The 21,060-nt window shown below is 36.4% G+C and overlaps 1 protein-coding gene across 3 annotated transcripts in view; it reads right to left on the bottom strand.

Moving 5' to 3' along the window:
- Window positions 1-21,060, bottom strand: part of USP32 (ubiquitin specific peptidase 32) — a 236,296-nt gene that overhangs the window by 64,975 nt on the left and 150,261 nt on the right. For all 3 annotated transcript variants that reach the window (XM_058445883.1, XM_058445884.1, XM_032162872.2), the window contains 2 exons: window positions 11,807-11,890; window positions 9,019-9,080 (listed from right to left, as the gene is read on the bottom strand). In XM_058445883.1, coding sequence (XP_058301866.1) covers window positions 9,019-9,080; window positions 11,807-11,890 — 146 coding nt within the window. The remainder of the gene's footprint in view (window positions 1-9,018; window positions 9,081-11,806; window positions 11,891-21,060) is intronic.

Below are 21,060 nucleotides of genomic sequence, written 5' to 3' on the forward strand. Positions count from 1 at the left end.
GATGCCTTTTATTTCCTTTTCTTGCCTGATTTAACTAGCTTGAAGCTCTAATACAATGTTGGTAAGTGTGGCAAGAGCAAGTATCCTTTCCTGATCTTATGGGAAAAGCCTTCAGTGTTCTACCATTAAGTTTGATCTCAGCTGTATGTTTTTCAAGATATTTTTTAGACTGAGGAATTTCCCTTCCCCAAAGTTGTGAATGAGCATAACTGTGCTCTAGTAAAATGTTATTTACACACACTGAAATGTGAATTTTATATAATTGTAAAGTGTCACAAAATATTTATCCCCTTTTGGTTTTTTCTAAGCCACTTAAAAAGGTAAAAACATTTTTAGCTTGCAGATTGTACAGAATCAGGCAGTGGGCCAAAGTTGGCCAATATGCCATAGTCTGCTGACTAACTGCTGGCCTAGTATATGGTCTATCGTAGAACAATACTCTGTGTACCTTTGAACATGTATTCCGTTGCTGTTGGCTGAAGAGTTCTGTTGGTGGGTGCATATATCATCATTTATCATAATAAAATGTCTCTCTGGCTCCAGTAACTTGTCTTTTGTAACCTAAAAGCCATTTTCTTTTCTTAATAGTAAAGTGATTTTAGTTCACTTATGGTTATATCTGTATGGTTTTATCTTTTATTCTTTTACTTTCAACCTATTTGTGCCTTTGAATCTCAAGTAGCTGGATTGTGTTTTTTCTGTTTTTTTTTTTTGAGATGGAGTCTAGCTCTGTCACCCAGGCTGGAGTGCAGTGTCTTGATCTTGGCTCACTGCAACCTCCGCCTCCCGGGTTTAAGTGATTCTCCTGTCTCAGCCTCCCAAGTGGCTGGGGCTAGGCGTCCACCACCACGCCTAGCTAATTTTTTTTGTATTTTTTTTAGTAGAGACCGTGTTAACCAGGATGGTCTCAATCTCCTGACCTTGCGATCCACCCACCTCGGCCTCCCAAAGTGCTAGGATTACAGGCGTGAGCCACCACGCCCAGCCAAGTAGCTAGATTTTTAAAAAAACAAGTCAGTCTAAATTTTTGGCTTTTGATTATCTGTTCAATCTGTTTATATTTAAAGTAATTACAGATGTGGATTTATGTCTGTTATTTAGTTATTTGTTTTCTATGTATCAAGTCTTTCTATTTGTTCCTCTATTCATCTACTTCTTTCTTTTGTGGTAAATAGGTATTTTCTAGGAATTTAAATAGGTAACATTTTAATGCCTTTTTAAATAAAACTATCTTGGGGGATCATTTTCTTAGAGATTGTTGTAGGGTTTACAATATGGATCTTAACATAGTCTACTTTATTTTTTATTTTACTTTATGTTTTTGAGATGGCATCTTGCTCTGTCACCCAGGCTGGAGAGCAGGCGTGCCATCTCAGCTTACTGCAACCTCTGCCTCCTGGGTTCAAGTGATTCTCCCGCCTCAGCCTCATGAGTAGATAGGGTTACAGGCACGCACCACCACGCCAGGCTAATTTTTGTATTTTGAGTAGAGACGAGGTTTTGCCATGTTGGCCAGGCTGGTCTTGAACTCCTAGCTTCAAGAGATCCGGCTGCCTTGGCCTCCCAAAGAGCTGGGATTACAGGCGTGAGCCATGGCACCCAGCCAACATAGTCTACTATGTTTGATTGATACTAATTTATTCCAGTAAAGTAGAGAAACTAAAAAAGTATAGAAACTAAAACATAGAAACTTTGCTCAAATATAGCTCCCCTTCTACTCTCACCTTTGTGCTATTGTTGTCACTCATATAAGATTGTTATATGTAATGGGAACAACATGGTTTTATAATTGTTGTCATGTAAAAATGTCTTTTAAACCAGTAAAAAAAAAATAAACAGAATAGTATATTTATACTGTCTTTTATTATTACCTAGCTAATTTCTACTATTGGTGCTCTTTATTTTTTTTTGGCAGTTTTTATGGTTTTATTTAAACATAAAACATGCATATGAGCTGTCTATTCATTTTCTTCACAGGCTGGCATTGGGATTGGTGACTCTGATGGCCAGCTGGGCCGCTCTTTCCACAATGTCTTTGCAGTTCTTGGAGGAAACACTGTGGGCAATCTCAGCACATTTGTTGCACATCAGCAGCACTTCCAGCTCCTTGACATTGTGGACCAGGAAATTCTGGAAGCCACTGGGCAGCATGTGGTTTGTTTTTTGTTGCTGAACCTTCTACAAACTCTGTTGTCAATACTTCTGGGTTTCTGTCAGTTACACTTAGTTTTGACATATCAGTCTAACTGGTGCTGGATGAACTTCTTGGTTCTCTTTTTGATGATCTTGGACTTCACAAGGGGTCTGAGGGCAGCTATGATGCCAAGTAGGAGATGGCTGCCACCTCCGTAGGCAGCGCCAAGGAAGAGAGCCTCTTTATTTCTTCCCATGGATGTTAATTACCGTCTGGTGTCACTTATTTTCAGCTTGAAGAACTTCCTTCAGTACTTAAAGACAGATTTCCTGGTAACAAATTCTCAGCATTCATATAGGAATGTCTTTAGTTCACCTTCTTTTTTTTATGTTTTTTTTTTTTAAAAAAGCTTTAAAAATGTTTCTATTAAAAATTATATATAATAATAGTATATATTTTGGGGGTACATGTGATATTCTGACATATGCATACAATGTGTACTGATCAAATATGGTAATTAGGATATTCATCACCTCAAATATTTATCATTTTTTTGTGTTGGGAATATTCCAAATCTTCTAGCTAATTTGAAATATACAATAAATTATTTTTAACTATAGTTACCCTACTGTGCTATTAAACACTAAAAGTCATTCATTCTATCCAACTGTGTTTTTTCAGTCATTAACTAATCTCTCTTCAATATCATCCCTCCTGCCCTTGCCAGCCTCTGATAACCATCATAATACTCTCTAATTCCACGAGATCAACTTTTTTAGCTCCCACTTAAAAGTGAGAACACGTGATATCTGTCTTTCTATGCTTGGCCTATTTCACTTAACATAATGACCTCCGGTTTTATCCGTGTTGCTGCAGATGACAGGATTTCATTCATTTTATGGCTGAATAACATTTTATTGTGTGTATATATATATATTTTTTTCTTTATCCATTCATCAACTGATGGACATTTAAGTTGATTCTGTATCTTGGCTATTGTAAGTAGTGCTGCAATAAACACAGGAGTGTAAATAGCTCTTTGCTTTACTAATTTCCTTTCTTCTGAATATATACCCAGCAGTAGGATCGCTGGATAATATGGTGGATCTATTTTTAGTTTATTGGGGCACTTCCATACTGTTTTCCATATTGACTGTACTAATTTATATTCCCATCAATAGTGTACTAGCACTTCCCTTTCTTCACATCCTCATCAGAATCTGTTATTCTTTGTCTTTTTTATAATAGCCATTTTAATTGGGAGATAATATTTCATTGTGGTTTTGATATTTCAATTATGATTAGTGATGTTGAGCATTTTTTCATATATCTGCTGGCCATTTGTATGTCTTTTTTTGAGCAATGTCTATTCAGATCACTTGCCCATTTTTAAATTGGGTTATTTGGTTTTTTGTTATTGAGTTGAGGCCCTTATACATTCTGGTTATTAAAACCTTGATGGATGGATAGTTTGCAAATATTTTCTCCTATTCTGTTGGTTGTCTCTTCACTCTGTTGATTGTTTCCTTTGCTGTAAAGCTTTTTAACTTGATGAAATCCTGTTTGTCCATTTTTGCTTTGGCTGCCTGTGCTTTTGAGGTATTATACAGTGTCATACCACTCAGACAAATGTCCTACAGCATTTCCCCAATTTCGTCTAATAGTTTAGGCCTTAGATTTAAGTCTTTGAATCCATTTTCTTTTCTTTTTTTTTGAGACGGAGTCTCCCTCTGTAGCCCAGGCTGGAGTGCAGTGGGGCAATCTCGGCTCACTGCAACCTCCACCTCCTGGTTTCAAGCAGTTTTCTCACCTCAGCCTCCTGAGTAGCTGGGATTACAGGCGCCTGCCACCATACCCAACTAGTTTTTGTACTTTGAGTAGAGATGGGGTTTCACCATGTTGGTCAGGCTGGTCTCGAACTCCTGGCCTCAGGTGATCCAGACGCCTTGGCCTCCCAAAGTGCTGGGATTACAGGCATGAGCCACCTCGCCCAGCCTCTTTAATCCATTTTGATTTGATTTTAGTGTATGGTAAGAAATTGGGATCTGGTTTCGTTCTTCTGCACATGGATATCCAATTTTTCCAGCACCATTTATTGAAGAGATTGTCCTTTCTCTAATGTATGCTCTTGGCATCTTTGTCAAAAAAGAGTTGGTTGTAAATGTGGGGGTTTGTTTTTTTTGTGTTTTGTTTTTTTGTTTTTGAGACAGAGTCTCATTCCGTTGCCCAGGCTGGAGTGCAGTGGTGTGATCTTGGCTCATTGCAACCTCCACCTCCCCAGTTCAAGTGATTCTCCTGCCTCAGCCTCCTGAGTAGCTGGGACTACAGGCATGTGCTACCACACCTGGCTAATTGTTTTGTATTTTTAGTAGAGATGGGGTTTCACCGTGTTAGCCAGGATGGTCTTGACCTCCTGATGTCATGATCCACCTACCTCAGCCTCCCAAAGCACTAGGATTACAGGCGTGAGCCACCACACCTGGCCTGGATTTATTTCTGGGTTCTCTGTTCTGTTCCATTGGTCTATGTGTCTGTTCTTATGTCAGTGCTATGCTGTTTTGGTTACTATAGCTTTGTAGTATATTTTGAAGTCAGGTAGTAATTCACCTTTATTTCTCAATTACAGTTCTGCTAGATAAAGAATTCTGGATTGACAGTTTTTGCTTCTTTGTTTTTTCTCCTTATATCACTTTCTCATACCACTGCACACTGAGCTCTATTGTTTCAAAAAGTCAGCTGTTTATCACATTGTGGTTCCCTTCTACATGATGAGTCTTTCTGCTCTTGTGGCTTTCTTTAGTTTGTCTTTAGTTTTCAACACTTTGACAATGATATGTATAGGTGTGAATCTTTTTGTGTTTAACCTACTTGGAGTTCATTAAGCTTCTAAGATTAATAATTCTCAAGAAATTTTAGAACTTTCAGACATTATCTTGTCAAACTTTTTTATGTTTCTTTCTTTCCTCCTGAGACTTTCATTATGCATATTTTGGTAGACTTGATCATGTTCCAACTTTTGTGAAACTCTGTTCATTTATTTGGTCTTCTTTCTCTCTTTCTGATGAAATAATCTCTATTGATCCATACGCTGTTTTGCTGAATATTTCTCTGTCAACACAAATCTGCTAGAATTTCTATTTGATTCTGTTTTAAATTTCTATCTCTTTATTGCTATTTTCTATTTGGACAAGTCAGTGAGATCATACATTCCTCTAATTCTTTAAATGCAGCTTCGTTTAGCTCTTTGAAAACATTTATAATAGCTGTATTGAAGTCTTTGTGTGCTAAGGAGAACATCTGGTGCCACCTCTGAGACAGTTTCTACTATTCTTTGTTTTTTCCTTGTATATGGGTCACATTTTCCTGTTTTATTCCATGTCTCATAATTTTTTCTTGTTGAAAACTGAACACATTTGATACTTTATATTAGCAACTCTGGATTCTGAAACCCTGTGTGTTTTGTTTTATGACTTCCTGGAACAATTCTGTAGAGTTTATCCTCCTGTACAGTATCTTGCAGTGTGAAGCTGCTCAGCTTCTTCTTGTTTTCTTTTTTATTATCTCTGTTTTTATTTTTAAGCTTGGCTTTCTTGCGGTGAGGCTAACTTACTGGTCAGCCAATGACTGCTGAGAGGTTGTGCTGAAACACTAGCCAGTAACATTCACACCCTTTTCCTGATGGATCTGTACATGGTTTGGGGAATGCATTTAAAGTTCGGTCAGGTTACAAGCCTACCCCGGCTTTTACTTTCTGCACATGCAAGGCTTCGCCTTCAACTAGGGAGGAATAAAGTGCTAAAGCCCACTTTGGTTTCTCCTGAGTTTGTGTATAGCCTTGTACAAGCAGTCTACAGATCACTGGGGACATGAGAAAGCTTGCCTAAGGCTCACTATGGTGATCCTGTTCCCTGTTAAAAATTTGACTGGTCTGTTGTTAGTCTGCTGCTTCCCCTAACCAGTTTTTATCCTCAAGCTGGTGATGTCAGTTTTCCCTCATTGTTTACCACCATGATGGTATGTATTTATTTTATTATCCTTGGACAGGCATTTATTCCTGCTCTCCTTCAAATCATGAATCAGACTGTCAGCCCATTCTGACCTGCCCTGTAGAACTATCATGCAGACTTGCTGGATGGGAGGAAATGAAAGCTGCTCCTGGTTAAATTACCACACACTTCCATTGTTCTCACCAAGGATTAGTAGTTCTTGAATAAATGCTTCTCAATTTCTTGTATATATTTGGTCAGTTTCCAGAGTCCTGAAATGGTTGTTTGACAATTCTGTTCAGTTTTTTAAGTGCTTTTGGGGAAAGGGTTTGCTGAGATCTTCACTCGGCCATTCCAGAAATCATTATACTTATTTTTTTTTTTAACAACGTACTGACTGTAAGTTAGAGACAAATATTTGTTTCACCTCATTGCATATGAACCAACCTGAATCATCCTTTAAAAATTATCAGTCAAATGAATTTTTATAAGTAATAGTAGAGGCAAAATAAAGTAAAACTGAAAATGAATAAACAAATTTAAAAAAAATCCACAGATGAAATGAACCAATTTGGAACCAACAATTTTAAATCTAGACTTATTAAAAAATACAAAATACAAAAAGCAAATTATTGGTACTTTTAATGAAAGAGGTCCTAAACTTGATTCTGCCAGTCCCATGTAATTTCACGTCCTCAACTTCTATAAATCTTGGTTTCCACTTTAACAAAATGAGAGACACTAATTTCATGCAGTTATTCTAAGGACCAGATGAGATAATGTAACTACATGTATTTTGCAAAGAATAACTTTCTATGAAAATATAAGATTATATCAACCTTATTTTTTGAAATACGGATGCTATGAGTAGTTATAAAATAAGCCAATAAATATGGGCTACATAGCATTCTTTCTATCTATGCTAAGTGATATTTACTTCAGAATATATTACTATAATAAATTAGATTGTAATATTGTAAGAAAAAAGTCACTATAGCCACATAAAAGCCTTTATGTATGTCCTTACAATATCTGGTTTCTACATGTCAATTATTTTAAAATCCTACATGTCAATATATTTTAAAATCTTTTAGTAGCTAAAAACTAGAGAAAATCAAGAAAACACTCAAGAATATCAAGACTGAGTCTTCTGAGTATGAATATTTAAAAAACTACATGAAAGTTGGGCACATTGGTGTACACCTGTAATCCCACCTACTCAAGAGGCTGAAGTGGAAGGATCTCTTGAACTCAGGAGTTCAAGACCAGCCTGGGCAATAGAGTGAGACCCCATCTCAAAAAAAACCAAGACAGAAAATAAAACCAATAAACAAACAAAAACTACATGGGACTAGAGTTTTATGAAAGCAACATTTAAAAAAATAGATTTTGCTTAATCTTCTTTAAGAAATAACCATGCTGTTTTGCATATGGAGTGGCCACCCATTTATTCCTTTCTTTTTTTTTTTTTTTTTTTGAGACGGAGTCTCCATTGTCACCCAGGCTGGAATGCAATGGCATAATCTTGGCTCACTGCAGCCTTGACCTCCTGGGCTCAAGCAATCCTCCCACCTCAGCCTCCCGACTAGCTGGGACCACAGGCGTGTACCACCAAGCCTCGATAATTTTTTGTATTTTTTGTAAAGACAGGGTCTCACCATGTTTCTCAGGCTGGTCTTGAACTCCTGAGCTCAAACAATCCACCTGCCTTGGCTTCCCAAAGTGCTGGGATTACAGGCATGAGCCACTACACCTAGCCCCTTCACTTTCTTAATAAACTAGCCTTCACTTAAAAAAAAATAATAATAATAATAAATAACCATTTTTAAAACTTGTCATTTAAAAACTTAGAAAATATATCTACTACTTTAAATATCTATATCTTAATTGGCATGTCCTGTTTAAATGCTGAATATGTAATCCTATTCTCAGGTATTCCAAACAACTCTATTTTAGTAAACTCCCATCTATCCAGAAATCCAAGCCAGAAGAAACTACTGAAAAGTTTGTATGCACAATACTTTCAAGAAAAAGTCAAGTGACAGTATCTATTGAGAGTTTATTTTAAAAGCAAATTTTACTAGAAATTCAGTCCTATTTCTGAAACTATCTACACAAATGTGTAGCATAATAGCAATGTCACAAAGCAATGAAAGACACTCAAGTTATTAAAAATTGGACTATAGCTATAAAATATGCATATCTTTGTTTTTTAAATATAATCCGGATATTTGATCTTAAGTAATTTATCCTAAAGTAAATCCTTAAGCCAAGACATAGAGACTTTATTAACAAAATTGGTCCAATATGCTTATATTAAAAAAGAATAATAGAGGATGAACAGGAATGCTAGCCAATCATTTAAAATTATATTCAAAGAAGGCTTATTGTAATATATTAAAGTATTATTTTATATGATCTAGAGTGAAAATAGGAGCAGGGAATAAAATAGGTATTTCAGAATATTCCCATTTTTATATGAATTTTACAAGTATCACTGTGGGCATATGTTTATATGAATATTAAAAATGTCTACAGCAATTATCTATAAATTATCTATAAAATCTTTCTCTGCTTCTTTTTGTTTAGCTCTATTTTCTAATTTTTCCAACAATAAACACATTTTTGTACTAAAGAAAACTGGCTATCTTTTATCTCATTTCAAAAAATGAAATTTAGTATTCAGTGCAATTTTAATGTTAAATAGAATTTGCCTTCTTAACTAATCTATAGTACCTTCCCTTATCTAGGAAGGTACTTTAACAAAAATATTTCAATATGTAACTATTTTTGAGAAATAGTTAATGATTATATTAAAATAGGACATGATGTTCCTCAGTAACCAATATATTTCAAGTATTTGAAATTTCAACTATATAATTGAAACTACAAATTTACCTAATAATTTGTCCTTCTTCTTCCGGAGTAGCTGGTCTTAACCCCAGAACTATGTGACACACCTAGGGAAAAAAGTGGTAAATCAAAGTTTATTAACTGCATAATATTTCACATTCTCTGCATGAGACCCATTTCCGAAATGGGAATCTGAATTACCAACAGTTTTCAACTTATGAATTATCAATTATTCACTTGAGCAAATTTTAACTTTAGCCTTGTGGTTTTGGGGTTTTGTTTGCTTTTTTTAAACAAGCCATTCCAATGGAGGCTAACTTTCAAATCTCTAGGTAAGAAGGGAAGAGAAAGGGAAGGAAGAAAAAGGGAGAGGGGAAGATATTACCTCAGGGACAGATCTCAGAATAATAATTCTGACACTTGCATATGCCAGATTTTAAACACCCAAAACACTCAGCCATGTGTGAGATTTTGGCAAAGAAAAGCATAATTCAATATTGTATCATTAACCTAACAAATTAACTCTATCAATTTTAAAACACAGATAGAAAATAAAAAAAATTTAGCATAACTGTCTGCTTATTCACATATTAATTGCATATATTAATTGTACATATGAGCATAACCGAATATGTGACAAAGCACATACAGTAAAATGTAATAAAATTTAGGTGTTGAGTAGATTATTGGTGTTTCCTGAAAAAAACTTTGAGCTTTTCAGTATAAAATGTTGGAAACATACATAAGCAAATATAAAGTATATGTTTATTCATAAGTTAGAGTCGCAAAAATAGTGCCACTCCAAGTCCTTAGTAAGAATGACAAAATAGGAAAGGCAATACCAAAAGTCAAAATGCTATACTCTGTCAGAGCTACAAGATGACTCAGACACAAACTTAAGTGACCAAAATGTTCATACACTGAATATGAGATAAAGAGTACACTGAATATGTTTGTGTACAAACAGTATATGAACTGTCAACTGTACATGAGCAATACATTGAATGTGTTCATGTACTATTCATACAAAAAGTTCATACACTGAACATGTGATTGTTACTTTAAAAAGTAACAATAGTTTAATTAAAAAAAAAAAAAAGCCTACAGAACCCACTACTGAAGATATTATTTTAAATGAGACAAAAATAGTTGACCAGGCCAGGCTTTGGTGGCTCATACCTATAATCCTAGCACTTTGGGAGGCTGAGGCGGGCAGATCACTTGAGGTCAGGAGTTTGAGACCAGTCTAGCCAACATGGTGAAACCTCGTCTCTACTAAAAATACAAAAATTAGCTGGGGGTGGTGGCATACGCCTGTAATACCAGCTACTCGGGAGGCTGAGGCAGGAGAATCGCTTGAACTTGAGAGATGGAGGTTGAATGAGCCCAGATCCCGCCACTGCACTCCAGCCTGGGCGACAGAGCAAGACTCTGTCTCTAAATAAACAAATAAGTAAAAAGTAAAAAATAGTTGACCCATTTTCATGTTACCAAGCAATTCTGTTGTGTTTATAGTGGTGATCTATATTATTTTCATATATATTTTATAAAGCCATCAACCTGAATCTATGCTGAAAATTATAACTTGTAATAAAGCAAATAATTGATTTACAGGCCTATCAGATTATATTATGTTTTAAATACATAAAACTTAGTCATTAGCTGTCAGGAAGAGACCAATTTCCATTTATTCCAACATAGATGTGTTGCAGACAAGTTATTCTTTATTTAAAATGGTAGATCATGATACGTATAAACATACTAGACCATTCTGACCTTCACAGTGGTGAAAGGAAAATAAAATAAGTAGAAACTAAAATAGCCACTATTAAATCAAGTTAAATATTTATGAATAACTATAAAAATGGGAAAATATAAATTATCTTTAAAAATCAGAGCAAGGGAATTAGTTTAACTAGGACAACAGTTAAAATTTGGCAAGCTCTGTGACTTAGTGTTCACTTCTGGTAGCTTTCCTTCTTTCCTTCCCACTTAATCTTTTTTGGACCTTCTAAAGAATAAAAATTAGGAAACAGCCTCATACCTTCAATGATCTCTTAACCAGAGAGATTGTATACTTTGAAAAACTTGGGCTGGGCGTGGTGGTTCACTCCTGTAATTCCAGCACTTTGGGAGGCTGAGACAGGAGAACTACTTAAGCCTAGGAGTTTAATACCAGCCTGGACAACATAGCAAGACCTGTCTCTACAAAAAATACAAAATTAGCCAGGCGTGGTGGCACATGCCTGTAGTCCCAGCTACTCGGGAGGCTGAGGAAGGAGAATCACCTGAGCCTGTGCAGTCAAGGCTGCAGTGAGCCATGCTTGCACCACGGCACTCCAGCCTGCATGACAGAGCGGGATGCTGTCTCAAAATTAAAAATAATAATAATAATAAAAGAAAAATGTATAGCTACCTCCTTATGATTCATCTTTCTAGTCATACTGCCTTACTTATTAGGAAGGCCTTTTATTTATTTATTTTCTTTTAAAAAAATTCTCCTGGTCAGTCTTATTACAAGGAAGACCTTTTAAAAAGACAACGATGAAGAAACTAGCAAATTATGATGGCTTTTGCAACTTATTCTCTATATGTCTATGTACTGTTCTATAATGAGTTACAATAATCTACATCCCACTTTCCTATTTCCCATGTCACGATTTTGAGAAACTTCAGCAAGCACCCATCTTTCAGATGGGTAATGTAGTTTTTTTTTTTATATGATATATGGTTTTGCAGCCTAGATACAACAACTCTGGCTACTATATGATGGAAAAGATGTAGAAGTACTGGTACTACTACCCTCTGTTGCTGTCATTTACCTTAAACATACCTGGAAAAGGAGGTTCAAAAACTCATTGGCAAGAACATTTTTCACACTCCAAATCTGATAGTCTTCCAGAGTAAGATGACCCATCTGAAACAGAGACACTCATGTTAGGAATATCTTCTTTTTTCTCTTTTTTTTCTTTTTTTTTTTTTTTTTTTTTTTTTGAGACGGAGTCTCACACTGTTGCCTGGGCTGGAGTGCAATGGCGTGATCTTGGCTCACTGAAACCTCGGCCTCCTGGGTTCAAGCGATTCTCCTGCCTCAGTCTCCCAAGTAGCTGAAATTACAGGTGCCCGCCACCATGCCTGGCTAACTTTTTGTATTTTTCAGTAGAAACGGGGTTTCACTATGTTGGCCAGGCTGGTCTTGAACTCCTGACCTCGTGATCCGTCCGCCTTGGCCTCCCAAAGTGCCGGGATTACAGGTGCCTGCCATGATCTAAATGTTGACTAACACAGAAAAGCAATTTCTTTCTCTTTACTTTCCTAACTCCCCTACAATGCAGAAGGTAAACTAGTTCAAGTTCATTCCTGTATGTTTCCCTAAATGCATTCAATAGCAAAATTTTACAATTTGTGGTAATGCAAACATATATGGTTTAATCATACATGGTTGGTAAAATTCACTAAATATCTGTGAATTTTATCAACACAGTAAGAAATACTGCCCATTTTCTTTAAAAGGTTTAGATAACTAAATCAATAAAGATGTTCTAGTAACATTATTTGTCCTCGCTTCCTTTTATGCCTCAAATATATTGGTGGCAGTCTGCGCTAATAACAAGGAAAATATATACACATATTGTTCTCTAAAGAGAAAAAAATATTGACTTGCAGAATCACTGAAGGGTATAGATCAACTGTCTTATAATCAAACAACAGACATGTGAGAGATTTAATAGAAAAATCACTGGGCATGGTGGCATGTGCCTGTAGTCCCAGCTACTCCAGAGGCTGAGGCAAGAGGATCGCTTGAGCCCAGGAGCATGAGTCCAGCCTGGGAAACACAGCAAGACACCATCTCTTTGAAAAAAAAAATAATAATAATAATAAAGAAAATCCTCCAAATCAGGGTAGAGAAATAAGCTAAAGGGAAAGGAAGAAAAACAAAAACTCATTTTTGTTTTTTCAAAAAAGTTCACATTCGAAAAGTAGAAGGCAGGGAGAGGGGTAGGCAAATCACTAGATTATGACTAACACTGAATCACAGAATCTTTCTTATCATGATCACTTTTCAAAAAATTGTCCTGTTCACTTATAGCAGAGGAAGTGCTGTGATAAAGTTTTTGTTTTTTTCCCACCCAAATCAGTTCAGCAGAGGTCCTTGAATAATGTTTCATTCAACATCATCTTGTTATAATGTTAATGGGGAAAAAATGGATTCCCAGCTGGGGCCACTATCTGTGTGGAGTTTGCATATTCTTTCCATGTCTGCATGAATTTTCTCCAGGTACTCCGGTTTCCTCCCACATCCCAAAGACATACACATTAGGTTAACGGGAGTGTCTAAATTGTCCCACTATAGTGTGGTATCTGTTGCTGTGAGGAGAGGAACATCAATGCCTGCACCACAGCAACAGAAGAACCTCAAAGGCTATATAAGATCTGCCAATCTCCCAAATCAAGTATACAAAAAATTGGTGAAGAGAGGGTTTGAATTCATACTTATAAGTGAATTCTGGATTGGGCCAGTCAACATTAATCAACTTATTATTCCTCACAGATTTGTATTCTCCAGAGTATCCAGGTCCTTCCCATAGAATAAAAAACACTGACCAACAATGTGATTTCATCATTCTAAGAAATATATTGATAAGAACACACATGCAGAACTTGAAAGATGTTACTAATAATGAAGAACTACAGAAGCAGAAAACTGGCAGCTGTGACATAATGGAGTAATGATAACATTACCAAGCAAAGGAGGCTTGCTGCCTGATGAGATAGAAGCCAATACTATGATGTTGGGTTTTTGAGAAAAGCAAAGGTTTTCATTATAGGTCAACCAAAAAGGAGATGGGAGTCCAGCTCAAGTCTCCCCTGTGCTGGTTTTAAGGCAATAATTTTATAATAAAATCCTTATAGGGTGGATTCTGGGATTGGCAGGTGACTGGTAGGAGAGGATTGGAAAGTCCTTGGGCATGCACAGTTATTTTTTCATGTTACTTCATGGATCACATGTGCAAACTGGGGGAAGTCAGTATGAAACACACAGTGGGAATTAGCAAGCTCCTTCTGCGTAAACTCTAGTTAGCCATATTGGGTCTAGCCAATTCAGCCAGCTTTTAAAATCTCACAGTGGAGAGGGTTAGCATTTCAGCAAGTTGTTATTTATTTTATTTTGTTTTGTTTTCTAAAAAAAGACATAGGGTCTCACTCTATCACCCAGGCTGGAGTGTAGTGGTGTGATCACAGCTCACTGCAGTCCCAAACTCCTAGGTTCAAGGGATCCTCCAGTCTCAGTCTCCTGACTACAGGCACAGGTTACCAAAACTGGCTTAAAAAAAAGAGAAAAACACAGAAACACAAGGTCTAGTTATGTTGCCCAGGTTGGTCTTGAACTCCTGGCCTTAGGCAATCCTCCTACCTTGGCCTCCCAAAGTGCTGGGATTACACAGGTGAGAGCCACCACACAGGCCAGCTTTTTGGTGTTATTTTTCCTTCAATCTGCTATTCTGCAAACTCAAGGAGTTCTGTTGGTTATCGGTTTCTTACTCTTTGGGGAACAGTTTTAGTTTCAGCTTTTTACTAAGTTGTTTTCTTTCTTAGCTGCTATCCTGTAAGCCCAAGAATATAGTCATTGGTTTCTTTAACTCTTTAGGGCACAATTTCAATAACAGAATAAATGGCAGCTTACTAAGAGTCTTCCTCTGGCACAAATGGAAGAAGAAAAAAGGGAGCAAGTAGATAAGACGAAGATGAAGAAGATGGAGATCAAGACAGAGCAGGTATTTGAGATGAAGATGAGTAAGTAGTTCAAAACCTGAAGGACTCTGAAGTTGAGCTCCAACGGTGCCATGAAATGATGCAAATGAAAAACATGAAATGACGCAAATGATAAATGAACATTACGTTCATTTAATGTAAATAAAAAACAATTTGGAAGCACAGCAAAAAGAATTAAGAGAAAAACCGTTGTCAGTTTGAGGATGAGTAAGCAAACTGGGAAGCTCAATGATGTATTTTAGAACATCAGAACTCTTCAAGAACCTTGGCAAAGATCAAGAAGAAAGGGAAGGTCTTTTAAACTCTCTACTGACCAAGAGTTACATATTAGTTGCCAACATGCCATTATGGACATCAGTGTTTGTTGGATCCCTTTGACCAATCTGCATCAGCCATTATGATGGATTTAACAGCATGACAAAAATGACTTTGTTGTTGATCCTGATGGAGATTAAGATGCCTTGAATTGTAGGGTGTTGTATACTTAGAAAGTAACAGCTCTAAGTACCTTTCCTACATTTTCTTTTCCATTTAAAAAAATTAAACAGATATCTTCAATTTAATGCAAGAGAACACTTTGCTGTTGTACAGTCATATTCTGGCAGTTTGAATGTTTACAGGACATTCCAAAATAAAATGACTCTGGAAGGTTTTGATTGAAGATAAATTGCCATAATATGAGGCAAACTATGCTTCTCTATGATAACTATAATACAAAAGTTCCATCTGATGCAGCATATACAATAAGGTAAATTAGTCTAACACAGGTGACCCTATTTTTTGACCCTTCCATTCTTTAAAAATACACATGGGAAAAAAACCCTATATGCTTACAGTGCACCTAGAACTACTTTTTTACACAATCCTTTAAATATATATTATTCTTATTTAGTGTCCCCTTTAGCCAGAATCTCATTATTGCTTCATTTTTGTAATAACACTTAAGTTTAGGTATTTTCCACATATTGGCCCTGCTAAAATAGAATATAGCATCTTTCACATGGTAGGAACCAGCAAGGAAGCTTTCCTTTAGCTCCCTTTATACATTTTATGGTAAGTAGCAGGAGGAAGATGCATTTACAGATCATTTCTAGGCAACACTGAGAAGATAAAGACCAACCTGTGGTCTCTTTAGTTTACTAGAAATAGGAATCATGGCCTTTTAAAGAGAAGAAGTCACTATTTTGCACTGAGCTGTATTCATATATAGCATATATGCCCTTTTTGTTTGTACTGTAAACAATTCACGTAACAATGTTGTGATGTAAAAAAACAAAAAAATGAAAAAATAATCAATTGTCCCAGTATGAGTGAGTGTGGATATACGTCTGAGTGCGCCCTTCAATGGGATGGTCCAGGGTTGGTTCCTGTCTTGTACCCTGAGCTGCAGGGATAGGCTCTGGCCAGCCACTAACCTGAACTGGAATAAGCGGGTTGGAAATGAATACAAATTACCATAAAATAACAAGTATGCAATGATCATACAAATGTATGATAATAAATGATATGCTGAGAAAGTACTCAATGAGCCTCCCATATTTGTTATTGTTAGGTTTTGAACTGCAAGGTGGTAGGAGGTGTTCCTTATAATTTTCATTTTGCAAATTTATCCCTTGATTTAACCCATCACCACTATGACTGCTGCTGTCACTCACTAATTCACTAAAAACTGGGTAAATAATTATCTTGTTTTTATCAATCTTTCTTAGATCTGTTTATAGTTCACATTTATTTCAAAGCTTAATATTAGAAGTGCTTGGGGTCTTTATTTAGAAGTTTGGTGATATTTTTGTGACTAGAAATATGCTGTAGGAACTTAACTCTTGTTTGTCTATGGTAAAATTAGTTTTGTTCTATACCCTTTCACTTAAAGTTGCAGTTTCCAAGAAGCTAAAGACAACATTAAAGGAGTACTAACTGTACAAGAAGTTAAAGGCATCTGGAACTGTAATACATTATGAACAAAAGGATCTTTGACTTAAGAGACCTGTTGTTCATATTACAATGCTATCAGAACCGTCAATTACTTCGATAACCATCCGTCATTAGTATTCCTGTTGCCTTTGAAAATGACTTTTTGGCTATAGCAATATGGTTTTAAAAGATACAGGAATAGGCCGGGTGCGGTGGCTCACGCCTGTAATCCCAGCACTTTGGGAGGCTGAGGCAGGTGGATCACCTGAGGTCAGGAGTTCGAGACCAGCCTGGCCAACATGGTGAAACCTAGTCTCTACTAAAAATACAAAAAAATTAGCTGGGTGTGGTGGCGGGCGCCTGTAATCCCAGCTACTCAGGAGGCTGAGGCACGAGAATCATTTGAACCCAGGAGGCAGAGGTTGCAGTGGGCCAAAATCATGCTATTACACCCCAGCCTGGGTGACAAGAGCAAGACTTTAAAAAAAAAAAAAAAGATACAGGAATAAATCATAGCATAATCATAATGGAATACTATGCATAGGATAAAAAGACTAAGTTAATCTATATATAATTTTCTATCTAGCATATGAAAGATGCTTAGTAAACATTTTACTAAGTTTATGAAGTAAACATTTATTTACTAAGCATCTTTCATATGCTAGATAGAAAATTATATACAGATTTAGGAAAATTCAGAAAAAAATTATTGCATAATGGCTTATACAGTATTCAATTTTTAAATATAGAACATACACAATACATATACATTTCTCCTACACTTGATAGTAGTCAGAATAGTATATCTTCCCCTCTAACATCCATTGAGAATAACTAAAATTTTAATTCTTAAAACAAAAAAAAACCCAGAAGAACTGCAAACTCTGCCACATCATGTATCTCAGTCATGAGGAGGCAAAAGAGAAACATGACACATAACTTAATGAACTCTAAGGGTGAGAATATGATCTGATAAATTTCAACTCATTAAGGAGTTTTACACTGAACTGTCACAACTAAAATTCCAGGACAGAAAAATGAAGAATGCCAACAGAGGGAGAAGCTATGTTGAACATAAGCTATATTTCAAAATGCTACTTTTTATCTTTGAAGTAATAATTGTCAATGATTCTGCACTGATGACAAAATTAACAGCTAGTGTAAACTCATTTTAATTTTATAGGACTCAGCATTTAGAACAGATAGGGAAATCATAGTGAAATATGAAAATGTAATAACTTCTATTAATTTTATCATTTGAAAATCTAAAATGCTACTAATAAAAATAAAATAAAGGCTGTTTAAAAAGTACAAATGTAGGCCAGGCACGGTGGCTCACATCTGTAATCCTAGCACTTTGGGAGGCCAAGGCAGGTGGATCACTTGAGGTCAGGAGTTTGAGACCAGCCTGGGTAACATGGCAAAACCCGACTCTACTAAAAATACAAAAATTAGCCAGGTGTGGTGGTGCAAGCCTGTAATCCCAGCTACCTGGAAGGCTGAGGCAGGAACATCACTTGAACCCAGGACGTAGAGGTTCCAGTGAGCTGAGATCACCCCACTGCACTCCATCCTGGGCGACAGAGCAAGACTCTGTCTCAAAAAAACAAAAATAAAAACAAAAACACAAAAACAAAAATAAGGACAAATGTAATTTGATATGTGTAATAAATTATTAATACATGGCATAAGAACCTTCTATATCTAACAGAACAAAATATAAAATGCTTAAGATGGTAAAAAGTATTTTTAAGATGATAATCTGATTCTTTCATATAACCACAAATATTCAAGGAACAATTTTCAGAGTAAGGGTACACTGACCTCAAAGATATGTTAATACTGTCCAAAAGGAAAGAAACGTCATGAAAAGAAATAATAGATACCACCATACAGAATCATCATGCATACAATGATGGTCAAAAGCCCATTTGCTATACTGACACCTGAGTAATAATTAACACACTGTAAAAACATATAGTGCATTACGCTTAAAAACTAGAACTGTAAATGGATTTTATTTTCTCCCAATTTAATGGATGTTTTACTGACTGCAGTTAGGACTACTGCTAAGCAAGGTATCATATGAACTTTTCCTAAAGCAAATTCACGACTATATGGCTTATTTATTTTGTTTTATTTATTTATTTACTTATTTACTTATTTATTTATTTTTTTAAGACAGAGTTTCACTCTTGTCACTCAGGCTGGAGTGCAATGGTGTGATCTTGGCTCACTGCAACCTCCGCCTCCCAGGTTCAAGCAAAGCTCCTGCCTCAGCCTCCTGAGTAGCTGGAATTACAGGTGCCCAACACCATGTCTGGCTAATTTTTGTATTTTTAGTAGAGACAGGGTTTCGCGATGTTGGCCAGGCTGGTCTCGAACTCCTGATCTCAGGTGATCCACCCACTGTGGCCTCCCAAAGTGCTGGGATTACAGGCGCGAGCCACCATGCCCAACCTATATGACTTATTTGTAAATGTCCTCCATTTAAATATGGCCCTGATTTTCAAAATAGTGTCGGCTGATCACTTGCTCTGTTCTACTTGAATCTTTGGAGGTTTCTCCATAGTTTGGCATAAAGTTCAATTCCTAAGTTTTGTACCCAAGGCCCTTCAAGATACGGCTCCAATCCAGGTCTACAGCCTTCAATATATGAATCTGTTATTCCAGCCACATCAGAATATTTGCAGTTCTAGGACTATACAGGATGTTTTACTGTACAGTCCTATACAGTAATAATGTCTTCTATTCTACCCCTAGTTGTTACCTCTTTTAGGAATCACCTTTCAACTTTTTACTTCTGTTAACCATAATTAACTAATTATTAAAGTGCCACATCCCAGCAGAAATCTTCTGGACTTTCAAAGTTCAATTTACATGGTTCCCTTTCTATCCTCCCACCATAATACTTGGTGCTAACCTTTTTTTTTTTTTTCAGACAAGTTCTCATTCTGTTGCTCAGGCTGTAGTGCAGTGGTGTAATCATGGCTCACTGCAGCCTTGACCTCCCAGGCTCAAATGATTCTCTTGCCTCAGCCTCCCTTGTAGCTGGAACTATAGATATGTGCTACTATGCCTGGCTACGTTTTTTCTTTTTTTTTAGAGATAGGGTCTCGTTATGTTACCCAGGCTAGTCGAGAGCTACTGGGCTCAAGTGATTCTCCCACCTCAGCCTTCCAAAGTGCTGGGATTATAGATGAGAACCACCGTGCCCAGCCTCAACTTCTAACATAGCCCTGATCACACTTGTCTATCTTTACCTGTATACTACAAACTATCCAAGGGTAACATCTAGAACTCTTGAGCCACTACAGAGTATCATTAAATAGTCAATAGATGAATTAGATAAAACAGAGAAGAGTTGGTAGTCAGAAAAAGAATGAGTAATGTTGGTACAATCTAGTCACCAGCGAATACGGTTAATAGGCTTGGTTAAAAAATCCAAGTTCTATCCTAAACTATTACTATTTCATTATCATGGTTACATGGAAATGAAGCAGCTAAATGATCTTGTTTAATGTTCACAGAAGAGCCAGAAGTAGAAACTCCATCTTACATAAAAGGTGACAGCAAAAATACCTACATACTTATGAAACACTTAGAAAAAAGGTGTTCAAAATTTTATCTCTACACAAGGCATTTTCTAACAGAAACTTCTCCTGGTTTTTGTTCTCATACACAACAAATAGAAGTCGATACCTTAGTTTCTGGCAGAGAGGAGAAAGAAGGGGACTGAATTGTCAAAGCTCTAGCCTGAAACTCATTTCTATTATTTGTTTCTATTGAGAATCAGTTAATAGGGCCATTAACAATTTCTTCTGAAATTGTGATTGAAGAAAGAAAAAAAACTGATGTTCTTTATTTATTCTAAACCTCTATTTATTAACACCATTGTGGTGTAGATCCTACCAATCTGCTACTTGGTACATGTCAATGCTTCAGTAGAAAGACTCAAATTTATGCAAATGTGTCTCATACAGGTAATTTATTTTCAATTTCACAGGGACACATAGACGTCATAGTAATGCAAGCTATAGGAGTAAATCTATTATGATAACATTACTAATAAACATTACCAAACTAAATAAGTCAAGGTTTTTTTAAATTTATAAAGTACACGTTTATTTTTGCTATTACATGCTTATTCTGGCTACCACTAAAGGACACAGGTGAGGTCCTTACCACAACCATTTAAAAAAATTTTTTAGGCCAGCACAGTGGCTCATGCCTGTAATCCCAGCACTTTGGGAGGCTGAGGCAGGACTGCTTGAGCCCAGGAGTTTGCAACCAGCCCGGGAAACATGGCGAGACCTGGTCTCTACAAAAAAAAAAAAAAAAATTAGCTGGGCATGGTGGTGCACACCTATAGTCTCAGCTACTCGCAAAGCTGAGGCA

This window comes from Hylobates moloch, unplaced genomic scaffold (genome assembly GCF_009828535.3).
Source record: "Hylobates moloch isolate HMO894 unplaced genomic scaffold, HMol_V3 SCAFFOLD_10, whole genome shotgun sequence".
NCBI lineage: Eukaryota > Metazoa > Chordata > Mammalia > Primates > Hylobatidae > Hylobates > Hylobates moloch.